At 36.6% G+C, this 23,908-nt stretch overlaps 2 protein-coding genes across 2 annotated transcripts; one reads left to right on the forward strand and one right to left on the reverse strand.

The window, feature by feature from the left end:
• Positions 1 to 496: 496 nt before the first annotated feature.
• Positions 497 to 10,210, reverse strand: LOC134856929 (cAMP-dependent protein kinase catalytic subunit 1-like). The gene is made up of 8 exons (XM_063873219.1): positions 10,162 to 10,210; positions 5,582 to 5,643; positions 4,986 to 5,120; positions 4,417 to 4,515; positions 4,044 to 4,349; positions 3,493 to 3,615; positions 3,030 to 3,194; positions 497 to 625 (listed from the first exon to the last, which is right to left on the reverse strand). The coding sequence occupies exons 1-8, from the start codon at positions 10,208 to 10,210 to the stop codon at positions 497 to 499; spliced, it is 1,068 nt and encodes a 355-aa protein (XP_063729289.1).
• A 3,136-nt stretch (positions 10,211 to 13,346) lies between these two features.
• Positions 13,347 to 22,039, forward strand: LOC134856691 (uncharacterized). The gene is made up of 2 exons (XM_063872962.1): positions 13,347 to 14,790; positions 21,919 to 22,039. The coding sequence occupies exons 1-2, from the start codon at positions 13,575 to 13,577 to the stop codon at positions 21,969 to 21,971; spliced, it is 1,269 nt and encodes a 422-aa protein (XP_063729032.1). The 5' UTR covers positions 13,347 to 13,574; the 3' UTR covers positions 21,972 to 22,039.
• The last annotated feature ends 1,869 nt before the right edge of the window (positions 22,040 to 23,908 follow it).

The raw sequence follows: 23,908 nt of genomic DNA on the forward strand, positions 1-23,908 counted from the left end.
GGCACCGAAGGGTTAGGGTTTTAGAAACTTTTTTGGCTTGGTCGGCCAAACAGTAGGAAGTCGTTACGTAATTTCAAAGGGTGAGTGGGTCGAATCCCTAAGAGGGGTGGGGCGTCCGTTCCTTCCCCCCGCATCCGTCCCTGTTCGAGGGTATGTGAGTTTAAGGCAGTACGCTACAATCCTAATTTGTTCGTCCGCTGTCTTCTCTGAGATGATTTCGTGATTTGTTATTTTTTTCGATAGTTTGGAGATGAGTTATTGTAACGTAAGAAAGTTAAAACCTCTTTTTCATTTTCATTTGTCGAGGCTCAAAAATAGTTATTCGTGCTTCCAGAATGCATGTTGCCAAAAAGCACTTCAGGGATCAAATTAATTTAGTAACATTTTATGATTAATTGACGCATATTAAACTCGCGATAAGATACTAAATACTAAATTATTGATTTCTCATTTGGTTCAGTTGAATAAATAGCTGCCCCTAGATAGTATATTTCTCTTAAAAATCGATAAATTCTTCTTCATATTTGCACTTGGAGGCAATGTCTAAAGATTTTTCCTTCTGCTCGTCGAAGTTGTTCGCATCTCCTTCGTCGCCGCCGCTGTCAGGCACAAATGGTGGCTCCATCTACGAAACAAACAACATAAGATATTCAAAACAAATTGTCCAGCATCGAATCGCAACAAGAAATGTAGGTACAATTTGAAGGAGTCCTAATCTTATAGAACAGTTGTGGACTTCATGCGGTCTGTTTTTCATCCTATCCATATTCAGCTGGATACGAGCTAATCCTTGGAACCCTATTTTTCTCTCAGCAAATGTGCAAAAAATCTTGGATTGTGAATAAGGAGTTTACCTTTTAGAGCTACCAAGCAGGCTTGAAAATTGAGATGACAGCTAAATTAGTACACGGGAAAATTAGACATAAAGAAAACAAACATATAAACAAAATTATGAAAAATGAGGGACAAAAATTGCATTGAGAAATACCAAACGATTGCTGCACTTCGCTCCGCTGCAGCAAGTGATATAATGCGCGTGAGTCAGTGCTTTCGCTATTTCTGATTGCTTTGTCAAGAAACCAATAAGTCTCGACCTATGCCACTTTTTTTATTTTTTGAAAAGAAACATACCTGCATCTAAGAATGGTGAAAAGAAAATAATTTTTATGGATTTTTGTGGTCCAAAACATTGTCAATAAAATTGATTCCCATGTTAGGCTTAGACAACAAAATTGGACAAAAAACTGGATTTAAATCCAATTTTTCTGGCAAAAAAGTAATGGATTATAATTCATTTGAAATCCATTATAATGGATTATAAATTAAGTACAAAATCAGTTTAAAATGGATTTTTTACCACTTTATTTTCGTTTCGCGTCGTGCAAAGTTTTGCAAGAATTTCCGGTCCGCATTTAACAAATGAGTGATGCGAAGTCTTTGCAAAGTGAGTGTACGTCCTACTCCTTTTCTAAACCTAAATTCAAATTGCAAAAAAACTTTGTTGATCTCTCCCCCCTATCATTTGGCCCTTTGTTCCCTCACAACCCCCATTCCAACGTTTGCCTCTTTCCCCCGCATCTGAACCAACAACCCCCATCCACTTGAAACCTCCCACCCTCTGATCCCGTTCAGGTATGGTGTGTGTGAGGGGGGTTTGGTTTGGTTCAGTTCTGATTCATTTGGTGGAGGGGGCTGGTTCAGGTGGGGGCAGGGTTGGAATTGGTTCAGGTGGAGGATGGCGGGTGTAAGGATAAAAACGGGGCCAAGATGCAAACATTGGAGGGAATAGAAGCGGGCAATTGTTGAAAGGAACAAAATTTGGCTATTGAGTAGCATAAAAAAGAAACAAAATTATTAAATTTTTAAATAATCAAAATAATCAACTTAAATTTAAAACGTAGAAAAGACTTTATGTGCGTTGGAATTGGCATCTCAGCAAAATTAGAAAAAAAAACAATTATATTTGAGTTTTTTGTCAGTGTCCCTCAAAAGTGAAAAAATAATCGATTCTAATGGATTAAGAATGGATTTTGTTTCCTATAAAAATAGTAATATTATAATCCATTTTTAATTGATTATAATCGATTTTTTTCACTTTTGTTTAAATTCAATTATAATCGATTTTTTATCACGGAACTTTAACGCGAGTAGCCTTCAACTCCTTCACTCGTCAACCTGCCGTCTCAATTTTTGGGTTTCCATATAAAACAACAAAACAAATGCGAACAAACTCAAACAAAAGGAATGCAAATGGGTACTTCAAATGCGTTTTTTTGAGTTGGTTGATTTTGGACAAAAACTTATCGATTGAAAAAATTTATGAACTTAGCCAGAATTGAATGCCGTAAAATGAAAAGTGGAAACCACAAAATTGCCCAGTTTGAGGTTGTTTTGTCTGGATAAACTCAATCAGCTTTCTTAAAGTGTTATCTAATAAAGGATTTTTTGGCCAATTAATTTGTTTCATTTTGATCTGAGATAACTTCTAGCAGGACTATATCATTGCTCAAAGTGGAGTTTGAAAGAGAAAATGGCAATGAAGCGCGTCAATGTTGAAAAAAGCAGCATTTGGATTAAAAAATTAAATCTTCAGTTTTTTGAAATGAAAAAAAAAACTACTAGCTGGGAAAAACGAATAAAAGAAAGACGTTTTGGTTTTTATCTCAAGTCAGCCAAATTTTCCATTTTTTAAACTTGAATAGGATTCGCTCAGTGCATACTTATTTTTTTCAAAGAAAACTGGAATTTTCAGGAGGAAAAATTGAAATAATTCATATTTCCCCTTTAAAATGTCACTAACGCCGACGGACGACAAAAAAAGTCGGCCCCTCTCCTAAAAAGAGCAATGACTGGGACCTGAAGATATAAAGAGTATTTGGCCGTTTAAATTATATAGATATAGATGCCCAAACATCATCCAAATTCATCCAGATGCCAAAACGTCATAGATGCTCAAACGTCATCCACAATATGTTTTTTTAACGTAGATGTCCAATAAAAATGGTGAAAACTTTTTTTTATAAAATTACTTTTCGCTGGTAAGTGGCGATGTAGTCGACGGAAGCAAAGAACTTGTGATTCTTCACATCCTGTGTCCCGTTTCTTAGGGCTCCGTAGCGTCTCGTCACATCCACTTGGAGAAGGCAACGGACGATGTCTTTCAGCTGGGGAGAAAAATGTTCGGGAAATTCGACCTTAAAATAAAAATGATCCTGATAGAATGCTGTCAAAAATAATTGTTGAAACATAATTTCATATCGGTTGACGAGTCTTAAAAGCAGCCCGCTTCAGACATGCTATGGTAAAAAACATACAAAAATATGGTGCAGCGAATCATTGTGTTTTAAAATCGATTTTCAGTAAATATTTCAATTATAGGTTTTGAACGTGGCCAAGAAAACCAGAACTATAATCTTGAATATGTATCAGAGTCTGAGACAAAATGCTCCGCTAAGATGAACGAATTAATTATTCGGCTCGATTGGAACTAACCTCCCCCGCCACTATTTTCTCGTAGAGTTTAATGTGTTTCTTGGCGTGGAAAGGACAGTAGCCAGCTGCCATCTCGAACATCAGCACTCCAAAAGTCCACCAGTCAACAGCTTTCGAATAGCCCTAAAAACCAACCCATAATGACAGGTGTGGATCGATTTATCAAGAAATTTCACGATGGAGAATGTTTTCAAAACCGCTCTGATTGTTTTTAAAATGTATTTGCTCACTTTTTAGATAGACTAAAATGACGCACCGATAACTTTTTTCCTTTATTTTTTGCTGGGAGTGACAATGATCGTGCGTGATTATTTATTGATAGGCTAGATCAGGTAAAACTGTATTTTAGTGCAGTAAAGAAACATGAATGACTCTAAACTATTAAATTCTCCATTTAATTCTTTCGGTTTAAGTCTAAAAGCAAATGGTCGAAACAATTTTTCACGGCTCTGTGAAGTTTTTTGGTATTTTCTGAAAACCCGAGCACTAATAGGCGTTCTAAGTACAATTTCGATGGCCGGAACAGTTAGAGCATTTGAAAGATTTCCAACCTTGCTCAAAATAATTTCAGGTGCTAAATACTGCGGAGTCCCGCACAGAGTCCAGGCACGGCCATCAAGTCGTTTGCAAAAGCCAAAATCAGTCAGCTTTACATACCCTCTGTGGTCTATCAGAAGATTCTCTGGTTTCAAATCCCGATGAATCAGGTTCATGAAGTGCAAATACTCAAAAGCAAGTACGACTTGAGATCCGTAAAAACGAGTTCGCGATTCTCCAAATCTCTTTGCGTTTCTAAGATGGGTGAATAACTCTCCACCTGATACGAATTCCAGAGCTATGTAAAGATAGCTGTTATCCTAAAAAGATGCAAAGTTAGAATGTTACAAATTATTGTGAAGAAACGATAGTTTTGTCTTTTTTGACCTTGAAAGCAAAGTACTGTTTGACGAGAAAGGGAAACTGACAGCAGCTCAAAATCTTCTTCTCCCCTACAGTGTGAGATACTTGCTTCTGTTTCATAATCTAAAAAAAACGTTTCTGCAAGCAACCAGTGCCACTCAACTTAATCCATATATGAGCATGTGCAATTGTTGTATCAAAATTAATGTCTTGGATACGTTTTTGAGAAAATAGCAAACAATATTGTTTAGTTAAGTCTTAATTAAAAAGTTGCGTTTTTTGGTTAAAATTTAAACCAAAATTGTCCAAAAACAATCGAAAACTTTTGACGTGTATAACTTTTTTTTACAAAATAGGTTCTTGTATTCTCTGCAAATACGTTCTGGTTATTAGTAGATATGAATTAATACAATTGCCGATTAAAATCAGTATTAGGGCGCAGCCGTGAGTGTTCTCTGTGCTCTTTAAAGTGTATGCTATAGGCTTTTGTTGAAAAAAAAACTTGAAAAAAATCAACGCACAAAATGCTACATCGGCCAGTTTTTTTACAATTCATTTTCACAAAGACTGTTCTATTCATTTCGATAAAAAACCTGATCTTTGTCGAGTATTTTGATGGCTACAAATTTGTCCTTCTTGCTGTGCTTGTATTGTGCTAGCACCACCCTTCCAAAAGATCCACTGCCTAGTGTCCGCTTAATGTCAAAGTCATCTAGGGTGACATCGCTCTAAACGCCATACACAAGCTGCTGAGTTTTCACCATTGGAACTAACTTTTCATATCCTCAAAATTCAACTGATGATTTTTTGTTTTTTCTTTTTTTTTAGGCTGTAAGATGTAAGAATATTTTTTTTTAGGCTGAGAGAGAGAGAGAGAGAGAGAGGAGACAGATCTGCTGCTCTCCTAATCCCCCCAATGATTAACCCACTACTGCTCTCCCAATGATTATCGAGTTGTTGGACTTATTTACCATGAAGAACTAACTCAGCATCCATCACAGAGGAATCCATCACAGGCGGACCATGTGAAAGAAAAATATATTGCCCAATCAAAATTTGTCATTCAAAAGTCTGACAGAAAAAGGTGACCTTTTAATCTGACTTTTGGACTGAATAGATGTCATGAAAAGCCTCAAAAAATTCCGATACCAAACTGACAGTTCAAATTGAGAAATCTGATTTTGGATACCTTCGGGTTTTTAGACCATCTGTCGTCGAACTCTTCCCTTGCTTTGGTCAAATACTGAATAACTGAAAATCAGATATAAGTCTAGTCGAAAATCGCAATCGCTTTTTACAGCTAATTTGCCTTACAACACATTTAATTATTACAAATAGGGGCCTTACCCTCTAAACTCGCGACTGAATGGTTTGCAAATGTAGTTTAGAATATCTTTTTTATTATATTTTTTAGAATGAAAAATTCGACTTTTTTCTGCCGGCCAAATTAATTTTCCAAGCTCTCCCAAAACAATCGAGACTACTCCACCCCCTCAACCCCTCAAGCTTAGAGATCATTTGCATGCAGGCGCCTTTAGAAAAAAAACTGGCATGGTCATACAAAAAGGTTGCCCTAAAAAGTACGATAGGAGGACCTTTGAGTGATAGGGGACCTTTTTCACAGGGGGTCGAATCCCTAAAGGAGGCGGGGGCGTTTGCACTCTCCTAAATCAGCTTTTGATATGAACTATTTGCCGATTTCCCACCCCCTCGTAATCACACATTGAAGTTGATTGAAAATTTTTTAAACGGAATTTAGCATGTACGAATTATGCTTAAAGTATGTCCACTTGTTCAAACCGACCGCGTATGTTTATGCCATAGCTTCTTCGCAGTTCATAACATCGAACGTCTTCTTAAATAGATTTTCATCAGAAGATCACTAGAATTTCACAAAAAAATCAAAAAATGAAAGAGGGAAACTAGAAAGCGCCCTGATTTGATCTTCTGTGTTAGTAGGCCAGCCTTAACTATTTAATCTACATCTTCATTGTATATTTCATTCCATCGAATGGAAAAACTCTATGTTAAAGGAAATCATTTGTGCATTTGTGGTGTGGGAAGTCTCTAGGTCGACTCGAAACGTTCCACAAGAAAGTTTTAGCTAGAGTAGCTGGAAAATTGCTTACATCTTTTATTGGCTTCTTCACGAGAAATAACTTTTGAGCCCCTGAAAAAAAATATTGAAAGACGATGCTTTGAAATTCTTTAAAACAAATTTTCAGATCAATCGAACAAAGTGCTTACTTGCTTTTCTTCGGCGGCATGATTAAATTTCTCAAAATCAGCTACGATTTGTTGATATCATCTCAATTTTGTCCAGCAAAGCCTTTCAGTTGTAAAGCAGCTAGTATACCCAGAAGTCAATTTTAACTTTTTTAAACATTTGTGTTGATTACATATGCCGGAGCCAACGAAGTCATTTGCAGAGTTAAAAGTCATTTTTTAGTTAATAGCGTGCTTAACGGCCCGAGCCGAGACCAAACTACTTCATATCTGTTGAAGGAAAAACCGTTCTCAGTTTTCTTACCTTTTGAGAATTTTTGCCGTCCTAGAAGACTGATCATACATACATCAAAGCTGATCCAATAAAAGCAATACAAAACTAAAAATGATTTTTTTTTCTCGTCTAAGACTGATTAAGGCGGTTCTTTGAAATCCGTTTAAAATTTTTGTTTCACATTGTTTCCAAACTATGAATTCAAAATAATTTGATTTTTTATTAAACCGGGAACGCGCTAGCTTGTTTCCCAGAAACTAGTCTTCTACCGCAAGCATTCAGCTCAAAGAGCTGCTCACTGCCTTTACACCCTCCAAATTGGACTTTCGTTTAACCTTTTCTCGGTGATATATAACAATAGGTGGTAGGTTCAAATTAAATAGCTGGATCGCTTTTTGTTATACTTCGCACATTATATATAATTTGTTTCAAAAGCCAAATTGTTTGGCAAAAGAAGTGTAAATTTTGACTATTTGAATAGCATTTCATCTGGCAGAAAAATGTATTACAAAAACTATGTTAGTAGTAGTATAATTGATTGAAAATGAAATGACTACATTATGCATTATAGTTCTCAAATTTAATACATGCACTATACTCAAAATTACCATCTATTGTAACATGTCACCGTTTTCTCACCAATTTTTCCAATATTAAAAAAATTCAGTTTTTTTTGCACTTTAGGCGAATTTAAGACTGAAAACGCTTTAATGTTTTGAAACTGCCAGCTTCATCTCAATAAAGTTCACACTGCGTAGAAGAAATGGTTAGAGTGAAATTCCACCTTAACAAAATTTTTCTTCCTTCTGAACAGAAACTAAATCTAAAACAAGACTGCTCGGATCAGGGCGAAGCCCTGAATGTTCCGACTGCCTTTTAAGGTTGATGGAGCAGTAATAAAATGAAAAAATTCAATGCAATAAAAACAATTTTAAAAAAATTTAGAAAATTTGAGATTTTTCGTGAAAACATTCCCCACACGTCATATTAAGTACAAAGTGATAAATTTTGCTCCCCTTGACAATTCAATTATGGCATATAAGCTTCCTTGAACCAGTTTGGAACAATTTCTAAGACGGATTAAATTTCGCTTACGCGTTAATAGCGCGAATTATATTGCGCGCTAATTGTCCCAAACTGACCAAAATGGCAATATTTAATACCCCATAACTTAAGGAAAACTGATCATAGATGAAATATTTTTTCAAAATTAAGTTCAGCACAACAATACTTTTTGAATGATATTAAAAAACTGCGTCAAAAATAGCTAGTTAAAAAGTCAACGTTCTCACAAAACATTTTTCGTGTAAACAAGAGTAGCCGGTCGCTCCGCTAGTTGCACAGAAATTTACGACCACAGTCATTAGATAAAAGAAAAAGTTTTATTTTTCCAAATCTGTGGAATTTTTAGTGCAAGTTGCGATGAGAGGAAATATGAAAATTGGAAGTCAAAAACTTTAACAAAAAAGAGATGTCGTCCTAAGGAATTTTGACTGTTTAGAACCAATATATCCCTTCTATATTGACCGCTAAGTCCCTTCCCTAAATACCAGAAGCAGCAAGGGGTGAGCTGTGATCCGGTATTTGATGACAATCCCTTCGGTTGAAAGGTTGAATTTGGTGGTCGATCGATGTACTACACTGGGTTGCGCCCCTTTTTCTCAATTGCTCTTGACTGTTCTTTTCCTCGGAAAGAATCGCAAGAAACTGGATATAAATTGAATTCAGAAACAAATATATAAATTGCTGAGTATAAGGGTCGCTAAGTGGCCTGAATACAGTTTATTAAGTATCAATGAATTTAATCTGCGATAAGTTCCTGAAAGCTGCCTCTTGCAGTTCACTTTACAAACAATTCGAAACAAATCTTCAACATTGCTTCACAAAGCTTCACTAAAAATCTCGCGTCGAGAACTCACTTTAAATATTTCACGAGTCACTCTCAGGACCCGTCTGAGCTCTATAAGTTTCACTCCTGTTCTCTCTAACTAACTGAGAACCAACCGTTTGCTCTCACAGCACAATGGTCCTGACCAGCTCGGTGGTTGTGCCTTAATCGCGTATCGTTATCTTTATTTACTTTTGGTTCGGTCAGAGGCGTACCGTTCCCTATCCCTACTAACATTCACTTAACTAGCTGCCACTCAGGACTTATCAGCTGAATCAACCATTAGGTCAGCTTCAATTAAACATCGAGGTGGCACTTAGTTAATCAGGACATACTGAGCAAACACTGGGTTCAACTACAAAATCAGCTCCCAATCCCAAGGCCTGTGAAAATGTCAGGCCTGGGTAATTCCCTTCCCCCTGTCCGTTTTGATCCGAAAAAACACCACCAGAATTTATTTAATATGCTAGGGCTGTTCATTAAATCTTCATCCCGAAATTCCCATTTCCCCCCATAGATGTTCCTAAATTTTGTGCGGGGCTGTGTTTTTTTACTTGTTTGACGTTCTTATCGAAAGTCCAAGTGGAGTGGGTTAAGCTGACCCCAATGTTTGCTAATTACAGAAAGTCACTTTCGCTCGGGTACAAAGTTAAAAACTAAAAATTCTCAATTTAGGAGCCTCCCCTTACCTCCCCAGGCGGGTAGGTACCCCTTACGGTTCCTTACAATGCTAATTTATCAATTTTCAGGGGGTTCCGGGAGTCTTGGGGTCAAAAAATGCCAAATGACCTCTTAGAGGTCATCCGAGGTCAAACGCGTCCAAACGTCTTATTTTCGATGGGAGATCATTCCCACTAAGTTTCCTTCATATCGGACCATCCCTTCCCATATTTTCGAAAAATTTGGGTCAATTAATACTTTTCCCTAAAATTGCCATTTTCACCCCATAGAAAGTTCCGGAGAGGATTGGGTCAGCAGGGGTCCCCCTACTGGGTTGGGCCCCCCTTCACATTGGTGCATTAAGTTCACAAGTCAATTATCACTATCAGGTGTTAATAGCCTAATTCAATTTTCAAGTGCTAGTAGCTTCCGACGTAGCCGCCGGATTGGGTCCAAACATTAATACATTATAGGTCTCCCCCCAACCTACCATCCCCCCAAGTTCCAGCCTCCTAGCATTATCAGGGGTCGAGAAATAACGAAAAGTGGGTTTTGTTTACATAGGGCGTAAAACTGGAAGTAATAACGGATGCGTTCAAAATCCCGGTGGTGAACTTCCCTCGCCTAGGGCTACAACATATTGCAAAATAAAGTCATTCTGATCTTTATTTACCGGTTTACAAAAAGTGCTAATTGCATTTCGGAAATCATTATCACTCGCCCCCAGGGGTCTCAGGGGTCTGGAAATTGGCATGCCCGGCTAGAATCATCTCTATTAGTCACCCACCAATTTTCATAAAGATCGGACCAGTGGTTCCCAATCCGGGGTGGGGGGTGGGGGGGTCTGTTGAGACACATGGTCTGCATGGTCTGTTTTTTGTTTAGCTTATCGAAATTAATTAGACAATACTTGATGGAGGCTGGCCTCTCAAGTTTAAATCTACTATAATTTTAACTTCCAAGACCTCGAACGCCATCTAAAACCAGCTAATCTCTATCAAGATGTAAAGAAAGTCACAATTAACGCGCGATTTATTCCGTGCGATTAACGCGTTAGCGGAGATTCAAACCGTCCAAGAAATCGTTCCAAATTAGATTGAGTAGCATGCTCTATGGCCTATTTAACACTTTACTAGCTTCAAGCAAATTAATTCACTGTGTACATTATATAGCATATGGGGTGATTGACATATTAAAGTTCACAAAAAAAATTCGAATTTTTTTATTTTTTTTTTGAAAATTTCCTTATTTTGTAAGTTAAAACTACTCCATAGAAAATAACATTCTGTCAAAATATTCGAGGTTTTGCCCTGACGCGAGCACTCGTGATGATTTTATAAGTCAATTCAACCACCCCCCGCATTGAATATTTGTATTGTGGGTCCATTATTTACCTGGGAGTGGGGCTACAACAGTGAAAAGCCTTCTCTATGATAAATGATACCAGAATTTTGAAAACCTCAAAAGCTTTTTCTAAATGTTTTCCTCCTTTTTTCTCGAAAATGTCATCATTTTTATAAAAGTTTTGATTAATCCATAGAAAACAAAATGCAGTCCAAACATTCAAGGCTTTGCTCTGATACGAACAGTTTTGTTGATTTTTGAAAAACCATCCCCTATCCCTCAGAACTTTTATATTTTGGGTCTATTACTTACAATGGAGTGGATCTATTATTTACAATGGAGTGGGGCGAAAACAGTAAAATCCTTCTTTATGATAAATAATGGCTATCAGGGTGCTCGAAGCTGTAACTCCATTCCATTTAAGCATTTAAAAAAGTTTAGTATTTGCTCCTGCTTCTTTTTGTTCCGACTTTTGATACGAAAGTGACGGAATATTTGTGCTCGGGGTGGGTTTTTTTTTCTTCAGACAAATTTCGAATTTTAAATAGCCATTTTTTACGGATTTTTTCATTCGAAAGGTATTGTTGTCCTGAGCTCAAATTTGAAAAGATATTTCACCTGTGATCATTCTTCGTAAAGTTACGGGGGTTTAAAGTTTGCCATTTTGGCCAAATTGGGACAATTAACGCGCGATATATTTATCGCTTTTAACGCGTAAGCGGAGAGTTAATCCGTCTTAGAAATCGTTCCAAATTATCCTTTTGTACTTTAAATGGCGAGTGGGGGGATGATTTTCATTTAAAAAAAAATCAAATTTTAGAAAATAATTTTTTTTTCATTTTGTTTTATTTCATTGAGTTTTTAAATGTTATTACTGCTCCATAAACCTTAAAAAGCAGTCGGAACATTCAGAGCTTCGCCCTGATACGAGCAGTTTTGTTATTATTAGTATTTCATTCATAAACGTATTAAGAGCAAGACTGCTCGTATCAGGCTAAACTTAAACACTCCGACTGCACTTAAACTGGTATCGAATAATTGCTGGTAAAATATGATTAATTCAAAAACTGGAATTACTTTTGTCCCCAACAGCTAAAATATAAAAAAAGTGCTATGAATTGATATTTTTATAGAAAACTGATTTTTGATAAATCACGCAATTCCCAGACAACTTTTGCGGTTTTTCAGGATTTATTGAAACGACAGAAAATAAAAATTTAAAAAAAAATGGTTCAGTTTGCAGCCATGAACGGTAAATGATGGTCACCATGCATTTTCGGAGTAAAAATTGTTGACTATAATCGGTGAAAATGGATTTAATTGCTTGGAAAAGAAATAAAGTTATAAGCCAAGTTATAATTGATTTTTTGTATTGTTTATAGAGTTGAAAATGCAAATTATAAATAATATCGATTAGAATCCATGTCAATCAGCTGCGCATTTTTGAACATTAATTTTAACTTCACAGATTTTAGAAAAAAAGTTTGAATCAAATTAGTGCTGTCATTTTGATTTTTTAAGCTTTGCTACGTTTTTTTCTCTTCTTCTATCATGAGTTTGCAAAAACCTATCTTGCTGGAAAATATGGATCTTAAGCAAATTTGAGCTTTGCGGGATGAGTTGTCGACTTCACAAAAATATTTACGTTTTCGACCAAAGCTAAAATGTGTTCCATATTCTTCGACACAAGACCCAAATGTGCTATGTTTAGACCAACTCGACCCAAACTGGCTATGTTTCGACCGACGCGACTCAAAAAATGTGTTCGACAGTGTTCGACTCAAGCATGCTATGTTTCGATCGACTCGGCCGAACGAAAATTTTGTTCGACTATGATCAACCCAAGTGTGCTTCGACCGACTCCACTAAAGGAAAAATATGCATGATTTTTTTTATCAAAGCGTGCTATGTTTTGACTGAATCGACACAAAATGGATAAGTTTCGACCTAGTCGACCAAAGGGGGAAAATATTAGAATTTGTTTGACCCAAGCATGCTATGTTTCAACCGACTCGACACAAACTGGCTATGTTTTCGCTTCGATTGAGTCGACCGAAGGAAAAACATGTTCGTCGTTGTTCGACCCAAGCTTGCTACGTTAAGACCGACTCATTTTAAAATGGCGAAAATTGATTGCCCATTTTAGTTTCTTTTGCCCCCCCCCCCCCCAATTTTGTTTCTCGGTTCATTTTATTCCTCTGCATCAAATCTCAGTTTCAATTAATCTGGTTTAGTTGTTTTTGATTTCCTAAGTAAAGTGTTAGTTTTTTTTATCTCTAAAACTTTGTATAAGATACGAAAATCTGTTCTGCATCTGTGCAAAACAAGAATATACTGCTCATAAGCGTAAGAAAAAAACTCTTATACTTTTTGAACAGTGAACTCAGCTTTTTTGTATAGGATACAAGATTTTGGACGAAAATTTGGCTTAACGTTTACAAAATTTGGTGGCAAGAACGCATTGAATTATTTTTGACTATTTTGTCTCTCAAAGTATAAAAGTGAAACATTGCTCTCAGTTTAACTGATTGAATTTACTGAATTCAACCTCATAACAGTCCGAAAAATTTATACCTGTAAAGTACGTTCACAAGCGAAGCTGATTTGTACAACATGCATAGCTCTAAATTAAAATCAATATTTTTGTTTTGATTTGAACAGTCTCTTGGCCAATGAGTCGAAAAATACCAAAGCTGAAAACTAAAAATAAAACCAAATCAATAAATCGTTGTCAAAATATAATTTAAATTTTTGAAACAGCTTACAACGGAGAGTATTAATTGAAAAGTTATGACCGAAAATTCGGCAGCATCCTTTTTTCAAGAGCTGGATTTGTTTGAAATTGATATGCCAGGTGGCCAAAAAATTCCATTCAAGAACAATAAAGCTCTGTTGGATTTGTTGAACATTCAATATCCGCATTGGCGAGAAGATGGACACGTGACGTCGGTTCCAATTGCACGGGTTCCTCGATTATTTCTGCATAATTTGCAGATGTCAAAACAACTGGCAAAGGAGTTTGCTTCTCTGCAAAAAGGAGAAGGTGGCGAAATCAAACTGTACAGACTGCTGAAGGATGCAAAATATTCGAACGGGAATGGAGTCGTGATTTTTCCAAATGTAAACGGGCGAGAAATCTTCAAGAGTACGATGGCACATGTAGAAATTGACACTGTTTTAACGCACCCATCCAAGGGTATATTCGTGTTCAATGTAAAAGCAGTGGGAGGCAGATTAACTCCTCAGAAGTTGAAAGGAGACATTGAACGTCATGGAAACTTTTTACGAAAACTATCCCAATATAGCTCTGACAATCCTGCAGACCTGATTCCTATTCACTCAGTAGTTTGTTCAATGCACGACGACAACAAAAAGAAGTTCAGTTCGCTTTTAAATCTCGAGCACGATAGAGATCAAGTTTTGATTTTTAGCAAGAGTGAACTGAAACCGGACACTTTTTTGGCAGCGTGGGAAGCTCAGCTGAATACACTTCCAGATTTCGACGACAAAGAAAGTTTTGATATTTTAGTTGCGCGTCTCGTGGCTCTCAACTCGATTGAAAGCTCTCTAGCGTTGATTCATGATCAAATGGCGTCCAATTACATGCAGGCTACAAATGAAAACAAGAAACAGTTCGACGAATTTGAATTTGGTGAGGACAAATCGCTATTGGAGGGTCACTCGCTAGTTGGCACAGACAAGAAAAAGCGGTTCATAATCTGGACACAGGAACAACTGAAAATCATAGCCTTTGTAACAAAACATCTGCTTGACCCTAGCCGTAGAGGCTTACGACTTCTTGTAACTGGCTGCAAAGGATCCGGAAAAACTATGTTGCTGGTTTTTATTGCCAAACTCACTGAGAGCCTTTTTAACAATCCAGATTCCGATTGTTCAAGTTATGGAAACGTAGTTGTTTGTGATGGATACTTCAAGTCACCAGTGCTGACAGAACTACTTAAGCGTCTTCTTGCTTCAACGGGAGCCTTGGTCTACGAGGCAGCAAGTGAGATACTTCATATACTTAACAATCAATTTTTCGCCATAAAAACATCAATACCATTTTTCAGTTTTTCCTGGCTATGAATAACATTACTTTCTGAAAATCAGATGTCAAAAACATGACTTAAACTAAAAATATTATTGAATGCCATCAATCGTCTTCAAGATATAGAGCAAATTTCAACGCTTAAAATGAAAGGCGCGTAGAACGCACAATTTTACGCTGGTATTATGCACAAGGGCAGGTTCAGAGGCAGTCCCCTTCTTTGGGAACTCAACGCGCCCTGTCAAGTCAAAGGACCCTTTAGAGCTGATTTCCTTCATCCGAAGGGAGGGGAAGGGGGAGGGGGAGGGGTAAGAGTCACGCATGCATTCAAGGGAGGATGTTGGCGAATTTAGGGACGTATACATTCAGGGGCGTCCGCCCGACTCTCAAGATTTGACCCACTCACCCCCCAAAGGGTCCTTTTGGTACTATTTTAGTAATTTGCTACTATTCCCCCTCGAGAAAACCCTAGATCCCCTGAATACATTGCTCTATGATTTGCTGGCGCACTGTGATTAGTAACCGCTGGATACTAACCAAAATATTGAAAAACCACTTAAATTGTACTCAGAACCTGGATTGGGATCGACTGCTCGTGATTCAAACAAAGAAGCACCACGATTTGGCAGTGACTTTAAAGATTATCTGAAGAGCGCGCGTGTTTTGTTATGCGATGAATTTGGTCTAATGACTACCCTGAAGTATAACTAGAAGTTTTTAAGATGAAACAAAAGCAATTTTGATTGTTGTTTTTGATCTTTGTTGTTTTTGAGCTCAACTTTTTACAGAAAAAAAACAGACCTTCGCAAAACTCGTAATAGAAAAAACATAGAGAATGAAAAACAACCAGAATAAAAGCATTAAAAATTTACAAAATAATTAAAATGATTAGAAAAACTGTGCAGCTGAGCGAGCCCCAATGAACATTAATCGAAAACATTGTAATTTCAATTGTCAATATCTGAGAATCAAACCAATTGAATAAAATCGATTGAAATGGTTCATAACTTTATTACTTTTTAAAACAATTATACCCATTTTAATTGATTTTAATTGATCAAAAATTGATTATATTAGGTTTTTTATCCATAAAAAATGTTTCATAGTCCATTTTTCATTAATTGTAATCGTTTATTTTTACCGTAAAAGTGAGTCTTTACCATCGTTCACCAGTCATGTTTGTACACTGGTCTTTTTTACTTTTTGATTTCCACCCTTTCAACAAGTCTTGAAAAAACACGAAATTTGCCTGGGAATTGCATGACTCATGCACAATAACTTTTCTATGGGACTCAAATTTACACAGTCACGGGACATAGAAGTTGCAACTTTTAGTTTTCAAGCGAGAAAATGAACTAAAATCTTTCACGTTTGCGCTGTGTTCTCTACGACTAATAAAGAGTCACGGTTGAAAATTTGACATATGATGGACGAAATTTTTTTGAAGAATAACTCTAAAAGAGGGTCTTAAGGCAACGTTTGGGCATTTAATTAAAGGGCAAAAGAGAAGTGTTCTTAGTGCTAAAAATTCACCGTAAAAAAGCAGTTTGAAAAATTGAACCCTATTCGTTGGAAATCTAAATAATATTCGGCTTTCATTACGAGGCCAAACTGTGCATTCTCTGCATTGTAAGCGGCATCCGCAACCTTGCTACTTTTCTTTGATCTTCTATGCTGTTTCGGATTCCACAAACAAATACCTAAATCATTGTACCGCTCAAAATCGCTCGAAAATAGGCGAAGTTGCGGAATCCGCAACTGTGTTTGCGGAATTTAGAACCGTTTGTGGAATCCAGAAACAAATGATAAAACATTTGTGTCGTTAAATTGAGCTGTTGCGGAATCCGCAACTGTAAGTGGAATCCGTAAATTGTAATTGGAATCCGCAATTTGTTTGCGGATTCCCTTCACATATATTCATATGTGTAGCAGCCTTTAAAATTATATCTTTTAAATACGTGATTTGATTTCACTAGAAAAGAAATTTACTAGAATAGAAATTTACTAAAATAGATCAGTGTTTGGGGTTAATGGATTCCCAATCACTGACCAGTATTTGGGATCGATGAAATCCCAAATACTGAACTAATTCGTCGATTTGCTATGCGTTGGGTTCCTAATCACTCTCAACCTAATGACTCCAAATAACGGATATATTCCATGTTTATTCCGCATTATTCCAGTTTTCGGGATTCCATCAATCCCAAATACTGACCAGTATTTGGGATCGATGGAATCCCAGATAATGACCTAATTTGGCGATATGCTGTGTGTTTTATTTCCATACACTCAACCCAATGACTACAATTACTGCATTTATTCGGAGTTATGCTTCCAAAATCAGTATTTGGGATTGACGCAATCCCAAATACTGACCTAATTTGTCGATATGCTGTGTGTTCCATACACTCTCAACTCAATGACTCTAAATATTGAAATTGTTTGGTATTGTGCTTCCAAAATACTAAAAGATGACATCCACCGATTTAGGTAACCAATGTCTTAAGACTTGTTCGTGGATTTCGCCAACAATGGTTAGGTCTTTGCTTTTAAATTCCGCATTGCTAGAGACAAGAATTCCAGCTCAGCTTTTAATTGTTCATATGCAAGTTCAGTATTGAACAAAATTCGGAATCCACTTTCAGTTTGCGGAATTCACTTACATTTGCAGATTCCGCTTACATTTTGCGGAATCCACTTACAGTTTCGGAATCCAGAAAATTTACGTTAGAGGTGTATGTATGCGGAATCCGCTGAAATTTTTTTCGTGGAGTCCACTTACATTTTGGAACATACTTTACGACTTGTCTCTGGTATCCAGGAACATACAGACACAAAATTGTGCTCCTATCCAGTGCACAGTTAGGCCTCGTAATGTTTGCTGTTTCCGGGGAATTTGTGGTACAAAGAACACTTCTCTGTCGCCGTCTAATTAAATAGCCAAACGGTGTCCTAAAAACATTTTTAACGCTTTTTTATTTTGTCTTTTTTTATGAGTCCTAAAACTGGTTAAAAAATAAGTACGTAGGGCGTTATATCGAAATTAAAAGACTAACAAAATTGATTGAAATATTTTTTTTTCAGGTTTTTATTCTAAGTTTATGAATGAGTTTAGAGTTTTCTGTGCTACTGGCAGAGGAACCGGTTACTCTTGTTTACTGAGAAAAAATTGTGACAAAAATGAGCTGTTTATTTTAGATTATAAATATGGATAATCAATCAGGCCTGCTTTATAATGTGTTCATTTTTTTTTCAAATTGGATTGCTGTTCCAAACACGAAGTGGAAAGGATTTTTGTATACGGGTGGGTGCTTTTCTGCTAACTTGAACTTTTTTCCACGCAAAGTGAAGTTCAGATGAGTCTGAGTGATACAACACTCAGTTTAGAGAAAAATTGGTAAGAGTTTTGCACGAAGGTCCAATTCAGAGCGTGCAAAGACAGTGAATCTAGTTAAAAATTTCATATAAGTTCAGTGGTAGTTAAAATTAAAAATGAGACTTGCCTGAATGTGATTAATATTGATCTTCAATAATCGTCTGCCCGAGTCGAGATTTTTCACCTAATTTGAAGCAAGATTTGAGCGGTTTGAGCGGTTTTTTTAGACAATTACGCTCAAAATCTTGCTTCAAAATGAGCGGTTTGAGCGGTTTTTGAACGGTTTATCTAAAAAAACCGCCCAAAAACCGCGCAAGATTTGAACGGTTTTGAGCGGTTTATCTAAGAAAAACGCTCAAAAACCGCGCAAGATTTAATAATAAAAAGTCGACCACAGAGGGATTCGAACCCGCAATCTTCTGATTTGAAGTCAGACGCATTATCCGTTAGTCTGTGCGGACTTGCTGGAAGCTTAATATTCGCTGTATTTGTTCTACTGAATATGTTCAACGTTTTAGACATGCACAACAAATATAACCGACCTAACCGACCTAACCAACCGTGGGGGGATGGTTAAACGTGAGGGGGTTACGTTGTGGGTTGGGGGGGGGGGGTACGTTGATGGAGGGTTCGTTGGGGGGGGGGGGGTCGAACTCAAGAGAAACGTTGAGTCTGGGACCTCGACCCGGGAAGACCGCTCAAAAACCGCTCAAAAACCGCTCAAATCTTGCTTGAAAAACCGTTCAAAAATCACCGCAAGAAATGAGCGGTTTTTGCGCGGTTTTTTAAGCAAGATTTGAGCGGTTTTTCCAAAAAAAAACGCCCAAACCGCCCAAACCGCTCAAATCGCTCAAATCTTGCTGGAAAACCGCTCAAACCGCTCAAATCTTGAGCGGTTTTTGAGCGGGATCTCAACCCGGGTGTCCACAAATCGATCCTATTATTTTGTTACCAGACAGGCAGAAAATGCATAAATCTATTATTATTATTATTAATTTATACTTTTTAAAAAATAGAAAACATCTAAAACTATTTCACTTCCGTTTCAAAAAGCTTAAATCATTTTGGTGCCTACTTAAATTACCTCAGACAAATGCTTCAAAGCGGACATCGAAAGATACAAGACTTTGCCCAGTTACAAGTAGTTTTTTCAAAATTAAACGTTAGAAAACGCTTATTTCAACAATATTTTTCAAAGAGAATAAAAATCCTTGTCCGTAGCTGAGCAAGTAGTCCAAAATTTTGCAGCTACAGGTTGCCTCAATTCAGTTTGGAACAATTGTTGGATCAAACTTCTTCGCAGCTTGCACTTCATGCTAATAAAAACTCTAAATTTGTTGAGATTTTTTTATGTCCCAGATGAGATAAATTTAAGCCCCGCAAGACTTAACACAAATCATTATAGGAAAATATCTTGTGGCGGGACAAAAACTGTAGAAAATTAACTGAACTAAAAAATTGATCTTTTCACCGGAAATTAATTAGTTGGCAAAACAATTTGATGGTCAGAATTTCGAAGAAAAGACTAGCAAGCCCGCCTTCAAATGATTAATCAGCTCGCAAAAAGTTAGTTGCTATTTCTATTGAAGCCATTCGAGCGATGAAACTTTAAATACTACACTTCACAGACCAAATCTGAAGAGGATAAATTAAAAATTTTCTAATTAAAATTAAGCCAGGAAATATTTTGTGTTTCTTTTCTATCATTTTCTTTCAAGTTCGCGAAAAGCGTAGAGTTTTCTAAGCAAGCAATTCAAGCAACAAAAATTTGAAAAATTTCAAGTTTTTTTGTAAACCGAATTGGTTTGCGAAAATTTAAGTTTTTCTAAGCAAACTATCAGAGCTATGCAACTGTGAAACATTTCAAGCTATTTCATAAACCGAATCAGCTCGCAAAAGGCTTTATAATTTTCGAAGCAAGCTATTCAAGCTATGAAACTTTGAACTATTTCACGTTATTTCGTGGACCAAATCTGTTCAAGAAAAGTTAAAAATTTTTCTAAAGAAGCTTTTGAATTATTCCAACTTATTTATTTAAACGAATCAACTCAAAAAAACTAGCTCTTTAGCTATTCAAGATATGAAAAATTTCATGTTAGTTTATACACTGAACCAGTTAGCAAAAAGTTGACTTTTTAAAGCAAGATTTCCAGCTATGAAACTTTGAAATATTTCAAATTACTTCCAAGACTGAATCCTTTCGAGAAAAGTTTTAGCTACTCTGAGTAACCTATTCAAACTATGATACTTCAAGTTATTTCATAGACGGAGTCGGTTTGCGAAAAGAGTAATTTTTCTCAGCAAATTATTCAAGCTACAGAAATTTAACATATTCAAGTTATTTTGTTAACCAAAACTATTCGCTTGAGTTTAAATTTTTGGAGGCAAGCTCTTCTAGTAATGAAACTTCAAATAATCCAAGTTATCTTCAGAAAGATCGAATCGGTTCGCAAAAAACTTTAGCTATTTTGAGCAAGCTTATCAAGCTATGACACTTTGAAATACTTCAAATTATTTCATAGACCGAGTCGGTTTGCGAAAGTTGAAAGCTGCTAAGCAAATCATTCAAGCTGCAAAACTTGGACATACCCAAGTTGTTTTATAAATCAAAACGATTCGCTAAAAAATTAATTTTTGGAAGCAAGCTCTTCAAGTTATGAAACTTCAAATAAACCAAGTTATCTTCACAAAGACCGAATCGGTTAGCAAAATTTTCCTAAGCAAGTTATTCCAGCTGTGAAGCTTTTTTTTCAAATCATTTCATAGATCGAATCGTTTTGCAAAATGCTTAAGTTTCACTAGGCAAGCTTTTAAAGCACTGAAGTTTTGAAAAATTTCAAGTAAATTTGAAGGTCACCTCGGTTTGAGATAAGTTTGCTAAAAACATAAATTTTTCGCAAAACGGTTAGGCCTATGAAATAGCTTCAAATATTTCATAGTTTTTCTGAGCACGTTATTCATGCGATGAAACTTTGAAAATTGTCAAGTTGATTCATAGAGCAAATTGACTGGCCAAAAGTTTCAGTTTTTCTAAGCAAGCTCTCAGTTGCAGTTTTTCAGGCATTGAAACTTTGAGTTATTTTAAATTTTCATGGAGCAAATCAATTGGCGAAATGCGTGTTTTTCTAAGCAAGCTCTGCAAGCAATGAAACATTGAATACTTAGAGCAAATTGATTTGTAAGAAGCTAGTTTTTCTAGCAAGGAGGTTGCTGTTTTTAGTTAGTTTGCCTCAGCAAATCAATCTGAAGAGACAAAATTTCAGGAAAAATGGACAAATACTGTCTAGCCATAAAAATGAATTCAGTTCATCTTGTCGGAAGAATTGAATTTTTGTCAAGCCTAAAGAAATGTTAAACGTTGCTTTCGACAAAGCTAAAACATTGCTTTCAGTTAAACATTGCGTTCATAGCGCATTCCGACTTTAATTTAAAGTATACGATAAGATGGCATATTTGTGCTCAATGTGGCGTGTTTTCTGCAGGTAAATTTCCACTTTCAACTAACCATTTTTGGTTGGATTTTTGATTAGAGAATCAGAAAAAATGAACCCCTTGCAATAAAATTTGAACGATATTTTTTTTGAAACTTTTTTCAAATTTTATCAATTTTTAAATTTCTTCAAAAGATTATTCATTTTTTGGAGCTTAAGAGGCATTCGGAACATCCTAAGCTTTTTATTGATAATAGCAATCTTGTTAGGTTTTTCTAGCTATACTTCTGCTTATTCAAGCAACGATCACAATCCAATGCTTGAAAACTTGAGAGACGACCAGCACTGTGTTCTTTTCACCTCTCACAAAACGATTAAGCCAAGCGATGATTACGATTGCTTTTATCTTAAGTCATATCTCAGGTCAACCTGCGAAATTGTCACTTTTGCTGAAAACTGGCGAACTTTTCAACCAAGTTTGAGCATGCATGAAAGGGAATGCAAAATTGCGCACAATTTTCACGGAGAAAAACCAGAAATTCATTTCGTGGCCAGGAAATCAAATATGACACGTGAAGGCAAAAAATTTGAAGCTGAGTTTGTGGAGAAAAGTGTTTCTGTTATACGAGAGTATTTCTACAAATCGCAGGGCCTAAATACTTTACCGGTCATCACACATATACCGCAAGATTTATTAAAAAACGTAAAAGATACATTGATGATTGAAAAAAATCCGATTGAAGGAACAGAGCATCTTTGCCTCAGCGACACTAGGTCTACGCAAAATAATCTGCCAACAGTGTCCTTTTATGGTATTGACGAGGTTGAAGGCGCAGAGTTTGGGATGGTCATATTTCTTTTAGGGCTTTCGAGCTACGAAAAAGAAGAACTTGAGCCTTTTTTTCTGACAATCATTTCGAGGTCATCCACAAAGCTTGTTATTGTTCAAATGAAAGACAACAATATAAGCATTGATTCGAGTCCTGCAGAAATTTGCAGGAATGAGGCGGCGTTCTTGGAAAAGACCATACTCCGCGTTGCCGAGCGAGGAACTGGTTTAATACTGGTGGGCACAAAACACAATTTCTCAAAAGTTGAAACTATCTCCGAGTCAACAGAGAACTCAGAACACAAAGAAAGAGACATGAATCTTCCAAAAATTGACGGTGTTAGATGTCTTAAGGGTCCCAAAGGGACTCTCGTTGCTCAAATAGATGATATCTACAAACGAAAAGACTTGAAAAAACTTCTAAAAAGCGGCGTAAGAGATGTCGTTATTGTTGGTTGTACTTCAAAATGCGACTGGGAAAGAAAGTTCTATGGCAGCACCAGGAAATTGATAAACTTTGCAGAATACTTTAGAGTGACATCGCATTCCGACCGAAATGGCCAAAGCGTGGTGGAAAATTTTCTGAACCAAGAGAATAGCGAAAACAAGCCATATGTTTTTGATTTACAAGAATATCAAAATGTTTCCTCAGAAGAAGAGGAAATGCCCAACTCGGATGAAATATACTCAAGATGGGAGATCTGGAAAAATAAAGCGACCGAACATTGGAGGCTCAACGACACGGTTGGAGCCCTTCATATTTTCACAGACAGCAAGTCATTCCTCACGCGCCAATATGAAAGACACGTTCGAGAACGCCAAATTAGTTTAGCAATGAGTGATCGAAAACACATGGCAAAAATGGACACAATCATTGGTAAAATGTGGCTGGAATTTTCGAAACTTGCTGGATTTATTTATTTTCACTCTGGAAGCGACAACCTATCCTCTGGAGCATGTTTCACAAATTCAATGAGAAGTGCTTTGTGTGGGATAGTCGAAAATGCGTGCCGGGAGCAAGGCTACCAATTCATATACCAGGTGATCCAATCAGTGCGGGCTAAATATTGCAGAGCAATTACAACAGCCAATGAAAATAACCAATCTTTAATGAGAGCATTGGTGGAAGAAGACGTGGAGTTTGGGGGTGTATATGGGCTGCGTAAAGATGATTTGGAAACTACGGTTGACGATATTTTGGAAACATGCGAGGGATTAGAAATGCAACGAGAATTGTATGTAAAGATGATTTCGGACAAAAAAGTAGACGAGATGATAAAAATGCGAACACAATTGGCTGATGAGCTTTACGAGTTGTCAGCTGCAATGTTGAACAGATTGAAGGAAAGCAAAAGAAGCGAAGGCAGTACATTTATGCTATTAAGATTCAATTTGGTGGTGGTGCAAGATCTGATCAATACATCTTTTCGATTTTCTTTG

This window comes from Symsagittifera roscoffensis, chromosome 1, assembly GCF_963678635.1.
Source record: "Symsagittifera roscoffensis chromosome 1, txSymRosc1.1, whole genome shotgun sequence".
Taxonomy (NCBI): Eukaryota; Metazoa; Xenacoelomorpha; order Acoela; family Convolutidae; genus Symsagittifera; species Symsagittifera roscoffensis.